The sequence below is a fragment of the Calliphora vicina genome, chromosome 3, assembly GCF_958450345.1.
Source record: "Calliphora vicina chromosome 3, idCalVici1.1, whole genome shotgun sequence".
NCBI lineage: Eukaryota > Metazoa > Arthropoda > Insecta > Diptera > Calliphoridae > Calliphora > Calliphora vicina.
Genome location: NC_088782.1, coordinates 13,227,172 through 13,252,653, shown reverse-complemented (window position 1 = coordinate 13,252,653; position 25,482 = coordinate 13,227,172). Strand labels below are relative to the sequence as shown.

At 26.5% G+C, this 25,482-nt stretch overlaps 1 protein-coding gene across 3 annotated transcripts in view; it reads left to right on the top strand.

The window, feature by feature from the left end:
• Positions 1–25,482, top strand: part of Eip63F-1 (Ecdysone-induced protein 63F 1) — a 122,188-nt gene that overhangs the window by 14,997 nt on the left and 81,709 nt on the right. For 2 of the 3 annotated variants that reach the window (XM_065506358.1, XM_065506357.1), the window contains exons 2-3: positions 10,296–10,334; positions 12,675–12,714. In XM_065506358.1, coding sequence (XP_065362430.1) covers positions 10,296–10,334; positions 12,675–12,714 — 79 coding nt within the window. Of the gene's footprint in view, positions 1–10,295; positions 10,335–12,674; positions 12,715–22,351; positions 22,512–25,482 lie in introns of those variants that run through there. The other variant, XM_065506360.1, reaches the window with a different exon arrangement.

The window sequence follows — 25,482 nt, the reverse complement described above, 5'->3', positions numbered from 1 at the left end:
TTTCAATTTTATAACCTCCTGACAACGGCGATTCATAGATACCACAAGATGTGCACATACCTCGGGCAAAATTAAGTACCAGGTTTCTTGAAAATTTTCCCACAACTCTTGTTTATTATACCCTTCACCATGAGTGGCAAGGGTATATGTATATAAGTTTGTTATTCCGTTTGTAATTTCCACATTTTTCATTTGCGACCCCATAAAGTATATATATTCTGCATCGTTATAGCGGAATCGATATAGCCATGTCCGTCTGTGTGTTGAAATCAACTTTCCGAAGCTCCCAACTAACTTACATACACGATTCATACATCAATATCTCCGAAATTCTTCCGGCTCGGTCGCTTTTTAAAATCGAGAAAATCGGTCCACAAATGGCTGAGATATAAGGAAAAAACTAGGACAACCTCGATTTTTGACCTATTTTTGACCTATATCTGGATTACTAAGTCATTAATATAGACAATATGGATATCTAATGATAGATATTTCAAAGACCTTTGCAACGACGTATATAAGACCATAGTAAGTTGCACCTACAATGGGTCAAAATCGGAAAAAAATATTTTTTAACCCGAATTTTTTTTTCATCAAAAATTTTTTTTGTCATAAATTCTTTTTCCAAAAAAATTAATTAAAGAAATTTAAAAAAAAATTTGAAAAACTTTTTAAAAAAAAAATTAAAAACAATTTGGGGAAAAAAAATTTAAACAAATTTTAAAACATTAAAAAAAAAATTTTGATTTTGTTTAAATAAAAATATTTAAAAAAAAATATTTTTAAGTATAATTTGGTGAAGGGTATATAAGATTCGGCACAGCCGAATATAGCTCTCTTACTTGTTTTTTTTATTTTTGAGGACTCCCCAGAGATGCTCAATGGGGTTTAAGTCTGGTGATTGGGACGGCAACTCCATTACAGGCACTTCTAGCGGAGTGCTTGGGATCATTATCCTGCATGAATTCCAATTTTAGTGGCATTTCATCCTCAGCAAATGGAAGCATTTTATTCTGAAAAATGTCTATATAGTCAGCAGAATTAATTTTTCCCTGAATCCAAACTATTGGACAAACTCCAGAGGCCGAAAAACTGAGTTCCCTTTAATCCGACTTCCTGCAGCCTATTTCTTATTGTTCGACTTGTCACTGAAGCACACAATTCATTTTTAAGGCGTCTTGATTAAGGGATTATTTTTGGAAAGTCGAACTAAACGTTGTTCAAAACGCGCTGGCGTTTTACGTTTTCTACCTCTAGTTTCATGACTTTTTTTCCAATGAATGGCATTAGTTTTGCAAATAAGCTGTTATGTAACAGATACAAAATAATTCATTACTCGACTGCCTCTTTGTAATGCAGGCGGTATGTAGTTGAAAGTATAAATTTTCATTTATTTCCCAATAAGCACCAATGTCCCAAAAATTGAAAAATATTTGAAAAAATTAAATACTTTTCAAACAAAAAGCATATGGCTTGAATTTATGTTTCCTTTTTACTGGAGAATACTATTGAAATAAAGTGTAATACAACTGTAATTCAATTTCTTGACTATAATTAAAGGCTTGAATTACACTTGCTTTCAACTTGAATTCCAGTAAACATGATTATTGGATTTATTAATAAAAAGTGACAATCCAAACTCTGTATATTTTGTTTTTAAACTTTGTTTTTCCTTTTCAAAAGATTAATAACAAAGATTGTTTATTTGAAAAAGCTTTAATTATTCTATTTATAAATAAATTATTTATTCATTTTACATACAATATCCATGGTTAAGGTCAGTATTTTTTTATTTGTGACCAGAAATTTGTAAATCATATTAACATTTACATGATGTAATCTATTTATTATATGGGTGACCATAAGGAAATATAAACACAAAGCCGCAAACAAAATTTTAAATACAAAGTTTTGTAAACAAACATTTATAACAGACATCAGGGAGTCTTAAACTGTTACGCGCATATTCAGAAGCGATTTGTATACACTTCACCATAAGTGGAAAGGGTATATTCCGTTTATAATATCTATATTTTTCATTTGCGACCCAACAAAGTATATATATTCCGGATCATTATAGATAGCAGAGTCGATATAGTATGTTGAAATCATCTTTCCACAGCCTTCAAATAAATTACTTACCTTAGTCATACATCAATATCGGATAATAGACCCGGTTCAGTTGCTATTTAAAATCGAGAAAATCGGCCCATAAATGACTGAGATATAAGGAAAAAACAAGAACAGCCTCGATTTTTTTACCTATTATTTATCTATATGTGAATTACTAAGTCATTAATATAGACAATATGGATATCTAATGATCGATATTTTAAAGACCTTTGCAATGACTTATATAAGGCCAAAGTAAGTCGGACCTACAAAATTCCATTTCTAGTATTGTTTTTAACATAACCTTTAAGACTCCCTGTTTAAAACAAAATTAAACCAATATTATTAACATTTAAATGCGTGAGTGTTTTAATCTGAAACATTTAACCAATAACACATATTTTTTTAACTCAAATTAAAGACGTGACCAAATTCGGTAATTGTTAATTAACAAACAAACAAAAAAACAATAAACGTTAAACCAACAAAACAATAACAAATGTTAATGAAATTTTTGTTTTTGGGAGTTTCCATTAAATAATTTAAATTATTGTGGATGATGTGTGGTGGATTATAAACAATTTTTGTAAACCTATGAATATTAATAATTTACGACACATTTAAATTAAATGCGGTTTTATAATTTAATTTATTAAGTGATCAATTTATTAGTTAGATGTTTATTAAAAAGAAGTTTATGAAATTTGCGGAAGCTCAGACTGAAGTTTTAAGTCCCTCTGAAGGCAAACTTGAAGCATCCGATTACAATCATTTGGAGGTAAAGACAAAATAATAAAATAAATTAATCAGAAGTTGATTGATATAAAAACTATCGCACTTTTTAAACCTACCATCAACAAACTAGCACAGACCTTATTAACCCTCTAATGCCCAAGCATACCCAAGTCATTATAAAATAAATGCAAATATAACTGATTTTGCATTTCAAAAACTCTTGTAACAGTTGCTAAAAAACGCACTTAAATTATTTTAAAAAGCTTTCAAAGTTTTTGAAGATTCTATAACGATCTATTGAGTATATGACTTCAAAAAACGTTTTTTTTTTTAAATTTTTAGCTTTTATTTTGAAACATTTGTACAATATAATTTTATTCAGGGTATTGGCCATTGTTAGCTATGACCTTTTCCCATTTTGCTGGCAACATATGGATGTGAGCCAAAAGAACTGCTCATATTTTGAGGCCAAGAACGAATCAAGCCAATTTCGGATACTCTGCTCTAATGAGGAGCGTATCCCAGAGAGAGCGTCCTAGACTATAAGGCGGGTGAGGAAAAACTTCCCAACCACTTCATTCTAAATAATTTGTTAACACATATTGCAACATGTGACCGAGCGTTGTCATGATGGAATATTATGTTTTCATGTCTGACCGCTTATTCTGGGCATTTTTCTTCAAACGAATCAGTTTCGTTCGGTACAGCATTCCAGTGATAGTCTGGCCAGATTTTAGCAGCTCATAATAGATAAGAACCTTTTGCTTCCATCAAATACAGAGCATTACCTTAGCGCCATGGATATTTGACTTTGGTGTCGATTCGGCTGATTGGCCGAGCTTCACATACGATCTCTTAAGCTTCGGTTTATCGTAACGGATCCATTTTTCATCGCAAGTAATGATTCGATGCAAAAATTATTTCTTTTATAGCGTTCAAGCATCATTTCGGACCTTCAAAATTGTATTTCAAGGTCTCTCGACTTCGATTCGTATGATACCCAATTTCCTTGCTTTTGAATGAAGCCTGCTGCTCGCAAACGTTTTGAAATTGCTGTTTGAGTAGCTCCCTTTGATTTTGCAAGATCTTGTTGAGTTTTACAATAATCTTCATGGAGAAATGATTCCAATTCTTGGTCTTCAAACTTTTTCGGCTGGCCTGGACGATCATTGTCTTCCGTGTTAAAATCACTACTTCTGAACCTCACAAATTAACTCTGACACGTTGGAACCGATGGAACACATTCACCATAAGCTTTTGTGAGCAATCGGTGTGCAAATCAGCGGCATTTTTTTTTTTTTTTCAAAAAAAGAAGTAAAGCCAAACTTCCCCTGTATGACGCTTTGGTGGAACAAAATTCGACATTTTCGAAAAAAAAACTTTGTTGTTTACACTATACTTTTCAATAACTAAGTGAGAATAAATGACAGATATGTACCCTTCAAAATTACATATAAGATATTAAAAACAAAACCCGCGTTCAAAAGATACGCCATCTATTCTAAATCCCCAATAAATATTATTTTATTCTTGCTGGTAATCGATTTATTTAGTGAGTGTGTGTAAATCAAGCTTAAGTGTAAAATACAAAACTTATATTAATGAGATTCACCAGAAATGTTTATTATTATTCTAAGCTGTTTGGTATTGAAAATCAAACAAATCGGTTCAGTAGGAAAAAAATTATGAAGCCAAATGTAAAGTAACTCCAAAGAATTTGATATTTGTCTTATCAATTTTGCTACTTTTGTTTTGTTTGTTATTGTAATGTTTAAATAAAAGTAATATGTTGTTGTAGTATTTTTTAAGAGATTTATTTCAGGTAGAGCAATATTTAAGAGACTTATTAAATATTTCTCCAAATATCGCAAATATATTAGCGATAAATATAACTTTATGTTAAATTTTTGCAGCTTATAAAACTCTTAATTAACAGTCTACCCATACATGCAGTGTCTGCTTTTAGAATTTTATAAAAAAAAAAACAAAAATAAATAATTGATAAAAATTCAATTTTTAAATATTAGACCAGGGCAAACATCTCGTTTTGCTCATTAAATTTATATATTTTGTTTATGTTAAATAAACTTGAAATTGTTTATAAACAAAATAATATTTTGTATATTTAAAATAAACACTAATACAGCAACAACTAGAGCAACAACAATAGAACAAATTTAATTAAAGATAATATTCCAATAGACTCAACACAAAAAAATAAAATTTTGCACTACATCAACTAAACAATGGCAGAAAACTAAAATTAATAATAATAAAACAAAAAAATTAAAGAAAAATTGATCAACTGGCCAATAATATAAACAATATGTTGAGAAGGTTAAAAAAAAGGAAAAATTAATTCTAGATTTTTTTTCTTGCGTGTGTGCTTTTTGGCAAAAATTTAAAAAAAAAACTTAATTATAAAAATAAGTTTAGCACAAATTTAGCCATTAGTTTTATAAATTAGTTTTTTCTTAATTTAGTTTAAATTAAAAAAAAATTTAATTTAATTATAAACAAAAGCTATAATAGAAAACTAATTAAAAACACTTGCATACAAAAAAAGAAAGAACTAAAATAGATTCATACCTCCTCTTTTGCTTAAAAAAAACAATTCTAATTTAATAACATGCTCATGCTTTTGGACAGACTTTGATACAAATTTATGTCAGGGCAAACCATGAATGTTCGACGTGTACGACTGTGTTAGCTATTAAATATTACTACTAGTTACCCAACAACCTACTGACTAGGATTAGACAGGCGAATTACCATTTCAATATTTTTACAAGTTTTTGTAATAATATTATGGTCACTGTAATTATGTTTAAGTTAGCATTCACATGATTGTAGCAATCATATAAATGATTGTGGTAATTAAGTGTATGATTGTGGCAACAATTTTTATGATGTAATACTTCACCATATTGTGTTGCTCTCGGCTTATTGTTATCATAATCTGAGATCATCATATTTTGATATATTGATTCATCATAAAATTGGTTGTCACAGTCATATACTTAATTACCACAATGATATATATGATTGCTACAACCATGTGAATGCTAACTTCAGCATAATTATAGTGATCATAATATTATTAAAAACAAGTAAGAGCGCTATATTCGGCTGTGCCGAATCTTATATACCCTTCACCAAATTATACTTCAAAATAAAAATTTTAAATATTTTTAGGTAAACAAAATTTATTTTTTTTCCAAAGTTGTTTTTTTTAATTTTTTGGAAAAAAATTTCTAATTGTTATTTTAAATTTTTTTTTTTAAAAAGTAGGTCAAAAATCGAGGTTGTCCTGATTTTTCCTCATGTCTCAGCCATTTGTGGACCGATTTTGCCGATTTTAAATAGCAAACTTCTCGAAAGCATGTCTGACAGAATTATTGAAGATTTGGATCCCGAAGATATCTTGGGTCTTCAGAAAATTGATTTCAACAGACAGACGGACATGGCTTAATCGACTCCGCTATCTATAAGGATCCAGAATACCCTCTCACGAAGGTGAAGGGTATAAAAACTTTTAAAAATGTTGAAATGGTTATGGTAAAAACGACTGAAGATCGGTGTAATTGGTAATACAGCGGTTACAATTGTTACCTTTAAAACTGCCGGGATGCATGTAAATGTTTATTGAGTTTGTGCTCACAATTTTCTAAATGTCAAACACATGAGAACTCATCACTCGTTTGTAGTCTGCTAAAAATCTGTTTACTAGTATTTATTATTGAAAAAAATAATCTATTAAATGTTTTGATGAATTTGACATGCAAAAAATTTTGAACAAATTCATTCAAAAAAGTAAGAAAACATGTTGCTGATTGAATTGATTTAAAATTATGTAAATTTATTAAACATTTTAGCAAAATTTTTGAATGATTTTAATAAATGTTTTTTTAAATTTATTTGAATTTATTGGATGGTGTTACTAGACATTTAATTGTTATTGATTTAAAGGTAGACAAAAAATTTGTTTTTTTTTTAATGCGTGTCCATTTATTTGACATGTGGACAGCAATAAAAAAGGTGACGACCCAAACCAAATACTAACTATTGGGTGTTTGACTTAAAATGCGGGATATATAGATTCCGAACCAAAAGAATTGCTCATCTTTTGAGGCCAAGAACTAATCAAGCCCAATTCGGATACTCTGTTTCAAACTGAAGCGTATCCCAGAGAGAGCGTCCTGCATCGGTCGAAACAAATAGTAGTCGAACGGGGCATGGTCCGGACTATAAAGCGGGTGAGGGAAAACTTCCCAACCATTTCATTCTAATATTTGACTTTGGTGTCGATTCGGCTGTTTTGTCGGGCTTCACATACGATCTCTTACTCTTCGGGTTATTGTAACGGATCCATTTTAAATCGCAAGTAATGATTCGGTGCAAAAATGATTTTCTTTTATAGCGTTTAAGCATAATTTCGGACATGCAAAATTGTATTTCAAGGTCTCTCGACTTCAATTCGTCAAAAATATTTATTATGGTACCATATTTCCCTGAATTTGGATGAATGCTTGAGTAGCTCCCAATGATTTTGCAAGCTCTTGTTGAGTTTGACAACAATCTTCAAGAATTAATGCCCCCAATTCCTGGATCTTTGTCTCCCATGTCATAATAATCACTTCTGAACCGCACAAACCATCTCTCGCACGTTGAAACCGATAAAACACATTCACCATAAGCTCCTGCGAGCAATCGGTGTGCAAATCAGTGGTACTCTTTTCAAATTAAAGAAGTAAAGCAAAAATTCCCCCATATGACGCTTTTGTGGCTCAGAATTCGACATTTTCGAACCAAAAAAATAGTTTTTTGCACTATAATGTTCAATAACTAAGTGAGAATATATGACAGATAAGATTTAAAAAAAATCGAGTTCAAGAGAAATGCCATCATTGAATAGTTTTCAAAAGAGCTATAGCATGTTCACATGTGTGGCATCTTCAATTGTTAGATTGGAAGATATTCTCTTCTTATGTGCCTAGCATGTTTGAGTAACACTTCACAGTGTTGGAAGTGTCATTTGTCGCCAAATTTGCTTACAAAACAATTTTTTTACTTTTGGTTGTAATGGATTAATGAAACTCCACTTTCCGTAGCCCCCAAATAACTTACATACATACATAATTCATACATCAATATATCCGCTATAGTATATATATATAATGAAAATTAAATTTTAATAGGTTTTTATTTTATTTTATTTATAAATTAGGGAAGCTAAAGTTTAGAGTATACAAAACCGAAACCGAAAACCGGTCAACTGGTTTTTTCATCTTTATAAACTCAACCGGTTTCGGTTTTTTGAAAAAACGGTTTTTGTAAGACGGTTAACCGGTTTTAATGAAATATATTTTCAAAAGCTCATTTAACCATTTTTAAAAATATTGATTAATTATATAGAAAATTTTTGCAATTGATAATATTTCGTAAAATATATAAAATAATTGCCTTAAAATTCTAAAATTTTAAACTAAATTTAATATAAACCGGTTAACCGGTTTTTTTGAAGACAAAACCGAAACCGTATAATCCGTTTTTTTAAAAAATAAAAATCAAAACCGGTTTTTTCAAAAAAACACCTTTTCGGTTAAACCGGAAACCGGTTTTATAAATTTGCCGGTTTTTTGGACACTACTAAAGATGTTATCCAAATAAAATTATAGAGTGAACGAGAATTACAGACACTCAAAATATTCAAATACTGATGAAGGGCGTAACTGACCAAAAACACCATTCAACACTGCAAGTATCTAATAATTGATTTCTTCAACATATTCTAAACACCTTCTAAACTAAATATTTATTATTAGAAATAACAATAAAAGCATTTTTAAAAATGTTATTAATAAATAGAAAACTATAGAATTTTTCGGAAATTCTAAATATATTAGCAATATTTCCTAACAATGGTGAAATATTTTATTTTAAAAAAAATTTCAAATCCCTTTTAAACAAGATTTATATTAAAAAAAACATTTTCATTTTAATTTTTTGCCCCCATAACAAATAGTATGCATTCTTTAAAGTATTTATAAATCTTTGCATTAAAAGCAACCAAAAAAAAAATCCACAAAATCTGTTTGTTTTAAAAATAAAATAAAAATTTCACAATTAATCAATGTCACTATAATCGTCATACGTCTTCATTATTATAATTTTCCTATAATTTATAACGTGCACGTAGTAAGGAAATTTTAAAATTTTTTGAAAACAATTTTCTGATTGTTTTGTTTTAAATTTTGAAATTTTGTTAAAATTTTTACTTTGTAGTTTTTGTTTTTTGTTTGTTGATTGTATAGATTAATATTTGCACATTTGAAATGTTACTATTTCATATGTTCTATTTTAATTAATATATATGACTTTTATTTAATTTACATACATATTTGTTTGTTTTAAAATTGTTTTCTTTTGTTTTTTCATTATGAATATATATACAGGCAGAGAAAAAATATGGTTGGGCATGGTTACGCCAACTATACTGTGTTCTTTGTAACAATATATTGTTGTCGTACCCAAATAATTGTTAATTTAATTTCAACAATACTTAGAACTAATTTGTGCAACATTTTATCAGAATTTCCGCATAAACCACACACATATTTATGACTGCTCATACAGTATTCCGGCAGACATTTGTATAGGAACTTGTTGAAATCATGGACTGATATTGCCCATTTTCAATACCAAACAAACCTTATTAACAAAGCCTGGGCCCTATCGTTTTTTCAACATACAGACAGATAGACGGACGGATGGACATATCTAGATCGTCTTAGAATCTTATGAGGACCGATAATATATATACTAATGTGTGTCTGCTATCAAACAGGGAATGACAAAATCAAAATACCTCCCATTTTGATGGGTATACAAATTGAGTTAAGCCTTTCTGTAATAGATTTGCATTGATGAAAATTTTAATCATTCAATATATTTTTAAAGCAATTTTCTAATAGATTTGAATTCATGAAACTCTTAATGATTCAATAAGGAATTAATTCTATAAAGAATGAATACTCAAAGGAATCTATTCAATATATTTGTAGTGCAAATGAATTAAGCCTATGAATTAATTCATAATGAATTCATTAAAGGAATGGTTAAATGATAAAATTTGTTTTGATTTCGTAAATCTCAGTTTTTTGCATCACCCTTATATTAATTAATTCTTTGGATATTTTTGTCCATTTATTTGCGCCTGTCTAGGTTTTTGTCTATGTGGTTTTAATAAACAATTTTTTCTTTATAATTAAAACATTATTGTTTTTGTTTTAATATATTTTTTGAAACGCTTAAAAATATACTATAAATTTGTTGTTCTCCATAGTCATAAATAAATTTATGAATATTTTAGTAAATATTTTTTTTATCACAAATTAATAAAAGTTTCAATAACATAATTTGCTTTTGTTTTATTTGTTCATTTTCAGATGCTGGGCACAGCATTGCTGGGGAAGCGTACACCGAAGGTAAGTAAATATTTATTTATTTAATATAATTAATAAAATTTGTTAATTTGGTGTATTAAAGCGGAACAAATCTGAAATTATTTTTGGATAAATAATTACTAGCAGGAAATTAAAGTAGCTTGAATTTATGTTAATAAAATTATTAAGCAAAAATTTCATTAAATAGTAATTGTTTTTAAATTAAATTTAGTAATTCTTAATAAAGTTTTGGAACTATTTTGAAATCTTTTAGTAAAAGTGTATAAGTGACGTATACTTAATATTTATTAATCGTACTTCATACAGTGGGCCCTATCGGAAAAAAGTGATAATAAATCTATATCTTCTAAAATACTAGTCCCATTGAAAAATGAAGTATGAGCGAATCGTGTACTTTCAGAAACTTGTACATGTAAGGCTTGAAACTTGTACAAATATGGACAGAATGCAATGAATTTTACATTGTTATAAAGTAAATAGGAAAATAAAGAAAATTCAGTTTAAATCTGGTATACTTTAAAAGATATTTAAGTTTTAATTTTGAAATTTTAGTTCTTTTCCTTGATTTTAGTTGGTTTTTCGCAAATACCTTGTCCAAAAAATTTTCTAGAAATTTTATTTTTTTATTATAAATATCTGCATCCAAAATGCGTTATTTCTTTGGTTTAATTTTTTTTTTTTTTAAATTTCACCTCGAGTTTTTTCGTATGATTTAAAAATATGGGATTTACAATTTGAACGCGGGTTTTTAATTTTTTAATTATTGAACATTATAATGTAAACAACAATCTTGAATTTTGTGCAAACAAAGCGTCATATGAGGGAAGGTTTGCTTTACTTCTTCAATTTATTAAAAGTGCCTTAGAAGTACACCGATTGCTGACCAAAGCTTATGCCGAATGTGTTCCATCGGTTTCTAAGTGCGAGAGATGGTTTGTGCGGTTCAGATGTGGTGATTTTAACACGGGAGACAAAGATCGCTCAGGCCAATCAAAAAAGTTTGAAGAGCAAGAATTGGAGTCATTACTCCATGAATATTGTTGTCAAACTCAATAAGAGCTTGCAAAATCATTGGCTGCTATCCAAGCAGCAAATTTCAAAACGATTCCAAGCAGCAGGATTCATCCAAAAGCAGGAATTGAAGCCGAGAGAACTTGAAAGACAATTTTGCATGTCCGAAATGCTCCTTGGACGCTATAAAAAAATCATTTTTGCACCGATTCATTACTTGCGATGAAAAATGGATCCATTATAATAACCCGAAGCGTAAGAGATCCCATGTGAAGATCGGCCAACCAGCCGAATCAACAACAAAGCCAAATATTCATAACGCTAAGGTAAGTCTCTGTATTTGGTGGGAGCAAAAGGGTCCTATCTATTATAACCTGCTGACATCTCACCAGACCATCACAGGGAACCTGTACCGAATGAAACTCATTCGTTTGAAGCAAGCATTAGCTGGAGAACGCCCAGAATATGCGGCCAGACATGAAACCGTAATATTCCATCATGACAATGCTAGTTCACATGTTGCAATACCTGTTAAAAACTATTTAGAATGAAGAGGTTGAGAAGTTTTGCCTTCCGATTTACTGTCCGACTTTGTTTCGATCGATGGAGAACGCTCTCTCTGGGATACGTTTCACTTTGGAACAGAGTATTCGATATTGGCTTGATTCGTTCTTGGCCTCAAAGTCATACACCCAATATGTCTAAAATGTTTTGATTCTGCCCCACTGTGCAAGGTACTATGTAAACCAGGCACCGATCCTGGTTAACCATTTGGAGGGGGAAAAGAGTGAAATTTATTTTACATTTGTTTGCCATTTATGCATAAGTTTGTCATGCCGTTTGTAATTTCCACATAGTAATATTACGAAGCAAATTAGTACTGAAATTCCCGAAATATCCAGACAAAGATTTCTCGAGAATTATTAAAAAAATATTCCGGAGAAATTGTTCCAACCTATATGTTAATTTCATCAGATTTGCTTTATATGCACTCATACACATATTACTACAACAATTGCTTGAAAAAATCAAATTTTTTCGAGTTTGTTTCTCATTTTGGTTGAAAACTTTAATTCTGCTGAATTGATTTTGCTGATATTTAATAGCAATTAGCCTAGGTCAATGATAAACATTCTTGATGAATTTCATTAATTTCGGTTTTGTATTTAGGATGTGAGCGTGTTTTACACACACATACCTGGACACTGAACAAACTAAATTGGTCATACATTTACTAATGAGAAGGTTATCAAAGATTCGCTACAATCATTTATTTATACTGTATTTATTTTAATTGTTAAATTGAAATGACGTTTTGATGTGTTTTTTTTTCTCTTTTGCCTCTTGCAGTCTGTTAAAAAGAAACCTTTCACAGATGTCGAATTAGCAGGTGAGTGATTAGAATAACAAAAATCAAAGTTCATAAATTTAAACATTTATCACTAAATCAGCAGCAACAGTTTTAAGCAATTTGCCAACTAAAATTATATATAATTTATAGGGTAAATACGTTTATTTATTTTTTTTTGTACATATAATTGCAAATTATAGAAAAATAGAAAGAAAGAAAACATGTAAGGAAAACTTAAATCAATTTGTAGCGGCATTAAATTGTATTATTAAACTATTTTTGAATAACTCAAGGCAACTATAATTTTACAATATTTTTTTGTTATTTTACTAGCAATTAAATGCAAATAGAAAGAGGCAAAGTTTGCTAAAAACCCTACAAAAGAATTATTAAACATTTTAAAGAAATATGAATAAATTTATATTCATTTTGTATTTAGTAATCGCACCATCTTTACCGCTACCACCTGTGGCCAAAATTTTTGTACAAAATATAGAATTTATAAATGAACAACAAATTGTAATTGCAGTTCATAAATTTATCATGTTTTATTTGTAAAGGTGGCTCATTTTATTATTGCATTTTACTCGTAAATGCAATCGTGATGATGATGATGATGTTGATGACGGCAATGTTGATGGCTTGAGGTAATTCCTTTCAAATGTGTGTGTGGTTCTTTTCACAAAATAATAATCAAATATGAATAATCTACAATAATTTTTGAGCAAGAAATTAAAAACCTAATTTTAGACAAAATTTTACAACGAAAATTATATGTATATTGCAAAGTTTGCAAAATAAACTTTCACTTGTTTTTATTGAAATCAATATAAACAATTTGCATGTACGTAAACACGAATGTGAACATTTGTTAAAAAATTAAAAAAAAAAAAACTTAAAATTACAAACGCTAAAACATGAAAATATTATAAGAAATCTTGATCTTTGCTAAAGTTTTGTTCTAATGAGAAAATTTCCTAGCAAATAATCTATTGTTAGTTGAGGAAAAAATCATTTTAAATTAAAAATTTTTGTGAAAATTTAATGACATGTAATTTTTTACAACATGTTTAACAAATGCTTAGATTTGTTGTATACGATAATTTTAATTTTATGGCTTTAAATGTTTATTATTAGAAAATGTACAATATTTCTGTGCAAGTTTTAGTGCTCACCACACCCTTAAACATGTGTTTTAATAATAATTTTGTAGCTAGTTAGCGTGATTTTTTAATTGTTATGATTTTTATGCAGTTTTTTTGGTTGTGTTGAGTTTTTATAGGAATTCACCACACCTTAAAGAATTGAGCAAATAAAGATTTATATATATCCTTTATAGTTTTGCCATTATTAAACAATTTTTATATTTTCCATGCAGTTTTTTAGGTGTGGTGAGTTTTAATAGAAATTCACCACACCCTAAAAAATTTGTATTTAGAATTTTTTTATAAATAGCCAACAAATAAATACAATTTTTATAATGTTGCCAATAATTAGTATTTCTGTAACAGTAATAGAAATTCACCACACCCAAAAATATTTTGTATTTGAATGATTTTATAATACATATGGCACATAATTCTTATTTCTGTTACAATACAGGTATGTGTACATATTTTGCACATTTTTAGTTAAAACCTCAACTCATCACTCCCTTAAAAATTGCTCTTTTGAAATAATATTTGTTAATATAGAAATTCACCAAAAATTACAATTATTTAAATTCTTGTTACCATATGAGCATTTATATCACAATTTAAAGTAAAACTGAACTCACCACACCTTAAAGGAGTTGTATTACTTGATATTTTTGAATTATTTAGTTTTATTTCAACATTTCTGGCTTTTTCATAAACATTTCTAAGAGTGGTGAGTTTTGAAAGGAATTCACCACTCCCCAAAATTGTTTATTTTGAAAGAATTTTTATTAATGTAGAATATTTCATATAGCTATTTTTAATTTCTATGTATTATATACAAATTTGGTTGTGGTGGGTTTTTATAGAAATTCTCCACACACTAAAATGTTATGTATTTGATAGATTTTTCCATAAATATCAAAATAAAATAAATAATTTTGTTATAAAAAAATTTTTTTTCGTTATAAAGTATTTTTAGTTGCATTTTTGTTTACCATTTTTGTATAAACTAAACTCACCACACCTTAAAAGAAGTTTATTTCTTGAACAATTTTCTAAATGTGGTGAGTTTTCAAAGAAATTCACCACACCCTAAACTTGGTTATTTTGAAAAAATTTGTATTAATGTTTAATATTTTATATATGTATGTATGTAGCTATGTTAAATTTGTATGTTTTATATGTAAATTTTGGTGTGGTGAATTTTTATTAAAACTCACCACACCCTAAAATGTTGAGTATTTGAAAGATTTATCCATAAATAACCAACAAATAAATTAGTTTTTGGTAATACATTATTTTTTTTTAAAAAAATTGGTATTTTTACTTATTTCTCACAGTTTAGGATATAAGCTAAACTCACCACAGCCCAAAATGAATTTTTATTCATGTTTAATATTTTATATAGCTATGATAAATTTGTATATTTTATATGTAACTTTTGGTTTGGTGAATTTTTATTAAAACTCACCACACCCTAAAATGTTGAGTATTTGAAAGATTTATCCATAAATAACCAAAAAATAAATTAGTTTTTGATAATACATTATTTTTTTTTTAAATAAAATTTGTAGTTTGACTTATTTTTCAGAGTTTTGGATATAAACTTAATTCACCACACCTTAAAATAAATTTATTTCTTGAACTTTTTTAATTATTTAGTTTTATTTCAACAGTTGTGGATATTTTCATATAAATTTCTAAGTGTGGTGAGTTTTGAAAGAAATTCACCACACCCTGAAATTGGCTATTTTGTAATAATTTTTATTAAAGTTTTATATATCATATAGCTATATGTAATTCGTATGTTTTATATGAATTTTTGAGAGTGGTGAGTTTTTATAGAAATTTATCACTCCCCAAAAAATTGTAAATTTAAATTATTTTTTTATACAATAAATAACCAAAATATAATATGGTACTTAAATGAATTGTAATTAATTAAAATTCTAATTTTGAACAGTAGAATATAAAAGCAAAACTTACCGCTCATTAAAAGATTTTTATTTTCCTCATTTGAAAGAATTTTTTGTAAAAATATTAATAAATTTGTTTGAATAAAAGAAAAAACATCAAAAAACTAAATATTTAATAATAATTAAGTTAAATTATTTAAGAATTTTGTATTTCCCATGTTTTGTCATAATTTTTGGATTGTGGTGAGTTTTCCAAGAAATTCACCACACCTCTTAAGTGGCTTAATTTAAAAGATTTTTTCAATATTTTCAACAAAAAATGCTTAAAATTCAAATTTATTATAAGTATTATAAGTTTAAAACAATTTATAAAATTGTATTTTTTTTTAAAATGTGCCTGACCAGTCATAATTTTTTTCTTCTCAAACATGTTCTTAACAATTCCTGGCTGGCTGCCTGATTGATTGCATGCATATGCATTTATTTGTGTTTTTATTTTTAAATTTTATATTCACATGTTACAGCGTGTCAAATAAATCTAAATTTAGACTAAAAGCTAAAAACAAACACAGCTAAAGAATTTTGCCGTAAATCTGTAGTGAATGCATGAATGCAACAACGCATTTTTTGTAAAAGCAGAGATTTTTTCTTTTTAATTTTATTATCAAATTATTTTGCCGTTTTTTTATGTAGTTATTTTCTCGTTTATGTGTTGTGTGGCTCAATATATTTCAAAAATGTCTTTATGAATTTATGTGTCGCCATTTTGTGATGCATCGTCGCGTTTTAACGAAATAGAAATGAATATTTTTATATTTCAAACGCATTTTTTTAAATTTAGATTTAAAAATATTCTTTATTTTTATTTGTCTATGTTGACATAACACAGTTTTGCACTTAATGGTTTGTAGGAAATTGTTATTTATTTTGAAATATAAATATTAATTATTTTGCCGATTTCTATTTTTTTGTTGTTGTTAGAAGTGGGTGTTTATAAATAGATATTTTTGTTTGCAATATTCACGTGTAACAAATTGTTTGAAAATAAATAACAATTTTGTTAGCTAATAATAATTTTTGTTTGTATTTTGTGAGAGTTTTAATCAATAAGTATTGAAAATATATTGATTGCACTATAATCTTCAAATCTATTTAAATTTTTTTTAAAATGTGTTCAGTTCTTTTAAATTCCTAAATATTTTGCAAAATCTTAAGCTATTCTTCAATTTTAGCAAGATCTAAAGGTGTGGTGAATTTCTATAAAAACTCACCACAGCTCAAAAAACTCAACAGCAACCTTAAAATTTAAAATTAATGCTAAAAAATTTAAGATTATTGAAAAAAACTATTTTAAATACATATAATTTGTGTTTAATTTCCATTTGTACTTAAATCACATTCTCTTTATGTTTCTCATCTATCAAATACAATAAAGATTTTCTCCCTTTAAAATACACTAATAACTTTAAAACAAGCTTTGCAGCATACTTTAGGGCTGTTTATTTATTTAGATACTTTTACAGCAATAACAGTAAAATAAGTCCATAAAATTTATCATTTATTTAAAGCTTTCCCACAATTCAAAATGTAATTAAAGTTCTACCACCCCAAAAATTATTTAAAGTGTTAATAAGAAAAACCAATAATCTTATTTAAATGTGTTAATGATGAATGATACTTATTTATTTTATTTATTGGCTTTTTTTAGAGAAATAGATTTTTTTATAACACTCCCACATTAAAATTCTCATTTTTTTAAACATCTTGAGGTTTATGAAAACTTTTTTATTTTCTTAAATAAATAAACAACTGAAAATAGCATTAATCACGTGCAGGTTAGTGTTGCCTCGTGTTGCGTTTGTTTAAGGAGGAATTAAGAAATAAAATACTTTTTTTAAGCAAAATTTTTGCAAAATAAACTAACCATAAAATTGTGTTTTTTTTTCATCTGTTTGAGATAACAAAAGATTTAAAATTTAATATTTACATTTTAACTCAATGACATGATGAAATTATTAAACAAAAGTTGTAAGTAACTAACAATTGGTGGCGATTAAATGTGATAAAGTTTAAGTAATTTAATTAAATTAAGTAAATAGTAGAATCTGAACTGATACACTAACAGATCAGATGTGTTATTTTAAAATATTTGTTTGTTGAAATAGATGTGGTTATATGAGTCTTTATATCTAAATGACTGGGAATATTTTAAAAATTTTATTGTTCTATTTCTTAATAGCAATTTATGATTTTGTTTTATTCCGCTTTTAATTGTAAGGTGTGTTAGAAATGGGTTTGATTTCGTGGTTTGATAAAATCTCAAAATCAATATTGCTGCTTATAAAAAGCCATAAAAACGGTTGATTGTTAAGACTGACAATATTTGTATATCCCTTTAAGGTATTATGTATTCATAATCAACTTTTAAATTTTCCAAAATTTTGTTTTATAAACCTAAATAAATGGAATTTATTGATTAAAATGAAAATATATAATGTCAAATTACTATAAAATTTAAAATTACTTGCAGTTTTGATTAAAATTAAATAGTATTTATTTTTTTAATGCAAAAACTAAAAGCGCTTTGCTATGTTGTAGGGTATTCGAATTATTCGATTTTTCTCTTGTTCGAATAAAACGAATAATTCGAATAAGAGATTTTAACTTGTTCGAATAATTCGATCACACGTTTAAAATTAATCGAATTATTCGAATAAAGAATGAAGTTTTGATGTCGGTTTTTTTAAATTTAATTGTTAAAGAAAAACAAAAAATAACGTTAAAGTTAACAATTCAAGTATTGATAATGTTAAAAAACATTCGAAAACAAAGTCCATCATTAAATTTTCAACAGAAATATTCTGATCAGATTAACTCCCGAACAATCTACAAAACAATTGACTAGCAAAACCATTAGTTTCCGTTTATGCTTTAAAAAATTTGAGCTAGTTGGACATGATCCTGAATTCAAATACAATATAAACGCATTAAGAACTTTTTTATGTCGTTAATTAATACGGGTTTTAAATTGAGTAACTAATACTTTAGTAAATTAATTATTCACTATTTCTAAATTATTTATAACAAATTGTATTATACATCAAGCTCTATCAACGTTGCCGAATCTTTGCTCAATAAAGTGGTCTTGGGGAATTACACAATAAAGGGAATCTATCCAAAGCTTGATATCATTGTCAGTGAACGTGGCTAATTTGAAGTCAGGCAGTGCATGATTGACGTATTTACAAATACGCAAAAAGTTTATTACTATGTTAGACAAAGATGCTTTTGAACATCGTTGAGTTCAAAAGCATCTATGATATTTCAATGTAATCATTATGAATGTCATCCTCAATATCACTTTCGACGACCGTTTTAAAATCTAAGTTAAAATTTTAATTATTAATTGCGGTTCTTCTAATATTTCGCCAGCTAAATAACAAATATTTTATTCCGTACCTTTTATTTTCATTGGTTCAAGTCCTAAGTTAAAAATTTTGAAAGATTTGTTTTTAGAATTGTAACTTCTTGCAGTAATATTTATATATTTAAGCAATTTAATAAATTTAAATATATATGAACATTTATTCGTTTTATTCGATTATTCTACATAAAATTGTTCGAATTATTCGTTAATCAAAAATGGCCATTTTTAAATTGTTCGAATAATTATTCGTAAGAAATTATTCGATTAATCGAACGATCATTAGTCGAATGAATACCCTACTATGTTGTTAGAAATTTTTAAAAAATCTTTAAATTTAACAGTTTTTAAAGGTGTGGTGAATTTCTTTATAAACTCACCACACTTTTAAAATTGCTTATATAAAGCCAAAATCAATACAGTAAAATGAAATTTAGTTTATCTTAATTAAATAATAACTAAATGTATGAAAATTTTATGAAAATCCTGAAATATTGGATGAAAAGTGTAAAATTAAACAAATTTTTTTTAAAGGTGAATTTGCACTTTTTTAATTTATTTGTAAATACATAATTCTAAAGGCATTTAAAGAAAATTATAAAAATGAACATAACATAAATTTTCTAAATCAAAGCAAAAATTCCATTTTGCTAAAATGTTAAAATATTAAATATTTTCAAATAATAATTAACTGTTTCAAAAAAACATAAAAGTGCTAAATTTTTTTGATTAAAATTAATTATTTTTCAAAATTTTATGCCAAAATTTAGTTTTTATTATCTATTATATTAAGATTTGTAAAAATCAAATTTTTTTTTATTTAGAAATTTTTTTGAAATGTAGTGAAATTTCTGTAAAAACTCACCACACATCAAAAGTTGCCTACAGCAAGTCAAAATTCACGTTAATGCTAGCTAAACCTATATAGGTTTTTATTCATATGCTAAAATAATTAATTTAATTAATTACTAATTAATATCTTAAAATATTGTAAAAAATCTAAAATATTTTAATCTAAATGGACACTATGCTGCAAATTTTGTTTAAAATTCAGTTTTTATTTATATTTTAATATATTGGTAACTTCTTTTCAAACAATTAATGAAAATTATCAAATTTTCATTACTTCTAACAAGTCTTGAAAGTGTGGTGAATTTCTATTAAAACTCACCACACCTCGAAAATTGCCTAAGGCAAGTCAAAATTCACTTTAACGCAATACAAACCTATATATGTTTTTTATTCATACCCTAAAATATTTAATTTTACTAATTAAATATTAAATTAATTAATTTAAAAGGACTTTTTGCTGTAAATTTTGTTTAAAAATTCAGTTTTTATTTATACATATTTTAATATGTTGGTAACATATTTTTAAACAATTAATGAAAATTATCAAATTTTCATTAATTCTAACAAGTTTCGAAAGTGTGCTGAATTTCTATTAAAATTCACCACACCTCGAAAATGACCTATAGCTAGTTAAAAATGTATATAAATTTAAAATAATGCAATAAATATTATATTAAAATGGTTAAATATTCAATATTTTGTCAATAATAAATATTTAAAAACTTTGGTCAAAATATTATTCTTTATATTGAAACAGTTTACTAAATTTTGTTTCAAAAATAAGTTCTGTTAATAATTCTTAATTTTTTCTTGATTAAAACAAAATTTCAATTAATTTCTACATGTTTTGAGAGTTTTGAATTTTTATTGAAATTCACCACACCTTAAAAATTTGATAGGCATTTTTGTAATGTTAAAAAAAGTTTAAAATTTATAAAAAAAAAACAATTATATGTCTAAAAAAATGGCAGAAAATCTAAAACAAATATGAAAATTTATCGAAGTATAATTGACTAATTCTCAAATAAGAAATTAAAAAAATTTTTATAAAAAGTAAAATATTTTTTTTTTAATTATGAAATTAAACAAATTCCTTTTTGAAAATTAAATTATTTTTAAACATTTACTTAAAATTTTTGTCTAAATCTTTTAAAAACTGCTCAACTAAAATGAACTTAATGTTAATCTGTCATTGTGAGGGATTCTCAATTAAAGTCTTTACGAGAATTCCAAAAAAATCTTTTTAAATTAAAAAAGAAAGCCTATTTGTTTATTTTTGATTCATTTAATGTGGCCACCCAAAATTTATCTTATCATTTATTAAAGTTTTTAAGCAAAACAGTAACAAAAAATTTCCTTAAGCAAATGTTGTTGTTTATCAAAAATGTTTAACTAATTTGATTTATCCACCATAATAAACTACCTACGACATATTACTCATTTCCACACACACAAATATAAACAAAAAAATTCCCATAATTTTAAATTAATTTAAAAAAAAAACAGATAATTTTGAAAGCAAAAAAAAAATAGATCTGGGCAAACGTAGTTGTCTGATAGCTAATATTCTCCGAAAGGTGTACAAATTGATAAGAATTTGTCTCTAGTCAAGCAAAATTCAAAACTAAAATCGTTCTAAACAAAACAGTAACTGGACTGTAACGCACGTTTGTGGTTATAGTTGAGTATTTTAGTCTTACCACTCCAACCTATCACCCTCTTTAGACAAACAGACCAGCAGAGAGCCAGTTAACAGTGAAATAAACAAAAACTGTTTGATAACTGTCACACAAACTGACAATGACACATTGAAGAGCGAGAAAAAATAACTAATTTGAATTACAGCAGCCGTTTTATTGCCATTATTGTGGATTTTTTTTTAATATAAACATATTTATCTTCTTTTTTTTTAATAAAATATAAAGAAAAACAACAGAGATTAACTAAAAGCAGTAACAAAAATCTACTGATATCACTAAAAAAAAGCCAGTGAAAAAGATAAGTGAAACAAAACAAACCGAAACGAGGGTACGCATAACAAAATTTAAACCCTTTAAACGTTATTACTAACAAGTTTGAATAGCGGAACGGAAAAAAATCAAAAACAAAATAACGGTGCTCGAAAAAGATTAATAGTTAAATAATAACAAATAGTTTTTGTAATAAATTATCGTCAAAATAAAAAAAAATATAAAAAATATTACAAAATTCTTAATAAAAAAGGCTCTAACAAAAATATTATTAGCCATAATTCCCAGTGTGATTCACATGAAGTGTTAAATTTGAAATAAAAATTTGATTGATTAAAGTTTAACTTGGGGTATTAAATTCTTTTGATATTTTGTTGATATCAGAAGAATAGTAGTATAATTTAAAAATAAAAAACCTACACAATTTTTCATAACCTTTTTGATAACAAGAAAATTGTTAATCAGCTGTTTGTTTAACAATTTATTGTTTATTTCATCATAAACTATTTGGAAAATATGAGCAATGATGACATTTGTAAGTAGACAGACATTTTTTAATAAATTTATTTATATATTTCAATAATAAATAGATGATATAAATATTAATTTTTTATGTTTTAAATTTAAAAACTATAAATATAAATCACTGGTAAAATAATTAACCTTTTAAAGAATCGTTGAAAATTTTTTGTTGACTTTATGTGAAGATTGTGGGTACAAAATACAAAATGTGTGTCTTAAAATGAAAATTAAGCAATTTATTTACAATTTAACAAGTTTTGAGGGTGTGGTGAATTTGTATAAAAACTCACCACACCTTAAAAATTTTCTATATGAAGACAAAATTTATGAAAATTTTGTTCTGAACTCCTAAATCAATATTTTTCAATGAAACTTAAACAATTTTCTGTTTTCTTACAATTTAACCTGTTTTAAGGGAGTGGTGAATTTCTGCAGAAACTTAAAAACAGAAAGCCAAAAATGTGCAAGATAATTAAAAATTAGCTATATAAAAATGTTTAAATAACAATTACATAAATAACTTAACAAACAAAATATAAAAATCTATTGAAAGTTTTATGTTATTTAATTTCTATAAAAACTCACCACACCTTAAAAATTTTCTGTATAGAGCCAAAATTTATGAAAATTTTTTCCAGAATCCTTTTGAAATCCTTAATTCCAATATTTTTACAACAAAATATTTCTCATTAAATCATGCTTTATCGATTTTCTGTTATTTATTTACAATTTAACATGTTTTAAGGGAGTGGTGAATTTCTGCAAAAACTCACCACACATTAAAAATGTTCTATTTGAAGCCAAAATTTATGAAAATTTTGTTCTGAAGTCCTAAATATCAATATTTTTCAATGAAACTTAAACAATTTTCTGTTGAATTTCTGCAAAAGCTCACCACACCTAATAACTTTACCAAACAAAAACCAACTATCTGAATATAAGTAAATTGATAAACAAAATATAGAAATGAAGAAAAAAATCAATACAAATTTAAAATTTTGTTGTGAAATCCTAAATTTCAATATTTTTTCAACAAAATATTTCTCTCAAAAAGATACTTTATCGATTTTCTGTTATTTATTTACAATTTAACATGTTTTAAGGGAGTGGTGAATTTCAACAAAAACTCACCACACCTTAAAAATGTTGTATATAAAGGCAAAATTTTGTTCTGAAATCCTAAATACCAATATTTTTCAATGAAACTTAAACAATTTACTGTTTTGTTACAATTTAACACGTTTTAAGGGAGTGGTGAATTTTTGCAGAAACCCACCACACCTAAAAACATTTCAATATAAATCCAAAATTTTCCAAGCAAGTTAAATACCAACTAAATAAATTTATTTACATAATAATTTGATAAGTAAATTAATAAACAAAATGTAGAAATAGAAGACAAAATACAACTTTAAAGTTTTGTTCTGAAATCCTACATTCCAATGTTTTTTAACAAAATATTCCTCTTAGAAAGCTACTTGATCGATTTTCTGTTATTTATTTACAATTTAACACGTTTAAGGGAGTGGTGAATTTCTGCAGAAACTCACCACACCTTAAAACATTTCTATATAAATCCAAAATTTTCGAAGCAAGTTAAATACCAACTAAATAAATTTATTTACATAATAATTTGATAAGTAAATTAATAAACAAAATATAGAAATGGAAGACAAAATACAACTTTAAAGTTTTGTTGTGAAATCATAAATTCCAATATTTTTTCAACAAAATATTCCTCTCAAAAAGCTACTTCATCGATTTTCTGTTATTTATTTACAATTTTACATGTATTAAGGGAGTGGTGAATTTTGTAGAAATTCACCACACCTTAAAACTTGTCAATTTAAATGCCACATCTCTTGTGGAAACACCCTGTCCAACTATTACCTGGTTGTTGGTGGTTTCATAATAAACAAAATTTCTATGAAAAAATATAAATGGTTTATCATCCTAATATTTGTTTATCTTTATGACACAAATCCTATACAAAATCATTTGATATCATGAGCTTTGTACGGCCATTTATGAAAAGTGAACGTGATACAAACCTTTTTATTTTAATACAAATCAAGCATTATCATTTATGCGATATTGTAAGCGATAATAAGGCACAATGTGACGACTAATATGTCATAACAACAAAAACAAGTAAGAAAGTATATTCGATCAAGACCGACCATCTAATAAACTACACTGAGTAAAAGAGCAAACAAATTTTTTCCATTTAAAAATTCAATAATTTATTTTCGTTAGTGATTTTCGTAAGTTGGCATTATATTGAGTTGTTTTTGTTAACTACTGTAATTTTAAAACACGTGGTTTTGTAAGTTGTATTAAAAATCTATTTAATTTACTGAAATATCAGACGCATATGCTTGTTTTTGGTCCTTCGAACCAGAATATTTAAAGGATACATAAACAATTTAAGAAAATAATTTAGTTGCGAAGGACTGGTTTCAATTAATATTAGAATATTAGATTTTATAATGTTTGGAAGTATTTGAAGACTGAAATATTGGGATTCGAAGGACCATATATGTCGCTTCAATATTGCACTGCTTTTGATAAATTTTATTATTTTAAAATATAATTGGAAACTGAATATTTGGTCGAACTTTGAAATGAATTAAATTATTAACTATAAAATAAATTAGTTTTCTTGCTTTGCATCAGAATATTCGAAAATGATTATAACTAAGGTTCGAAGGACCAATTTTAATGATATTTCTAAAATAATGTCTCATACAACATTTTCATATATGGCATTCCAAGGACGTTTACAATAACATGTTTCTTAATTAATATTCAGCCGACATGTTAATTCTTAACTGTATTAATTTTTATTACAAAATTTAAATATTTAACATTAAATGTCTCCATATTTCTAGCAACATTTAAAAAAAGACATATATTTTTCTACCACAAAACCCTAAAGCCTGAGCAATAGCGACAAGATTGTTGTCACAAGTAGTTAATGCAGA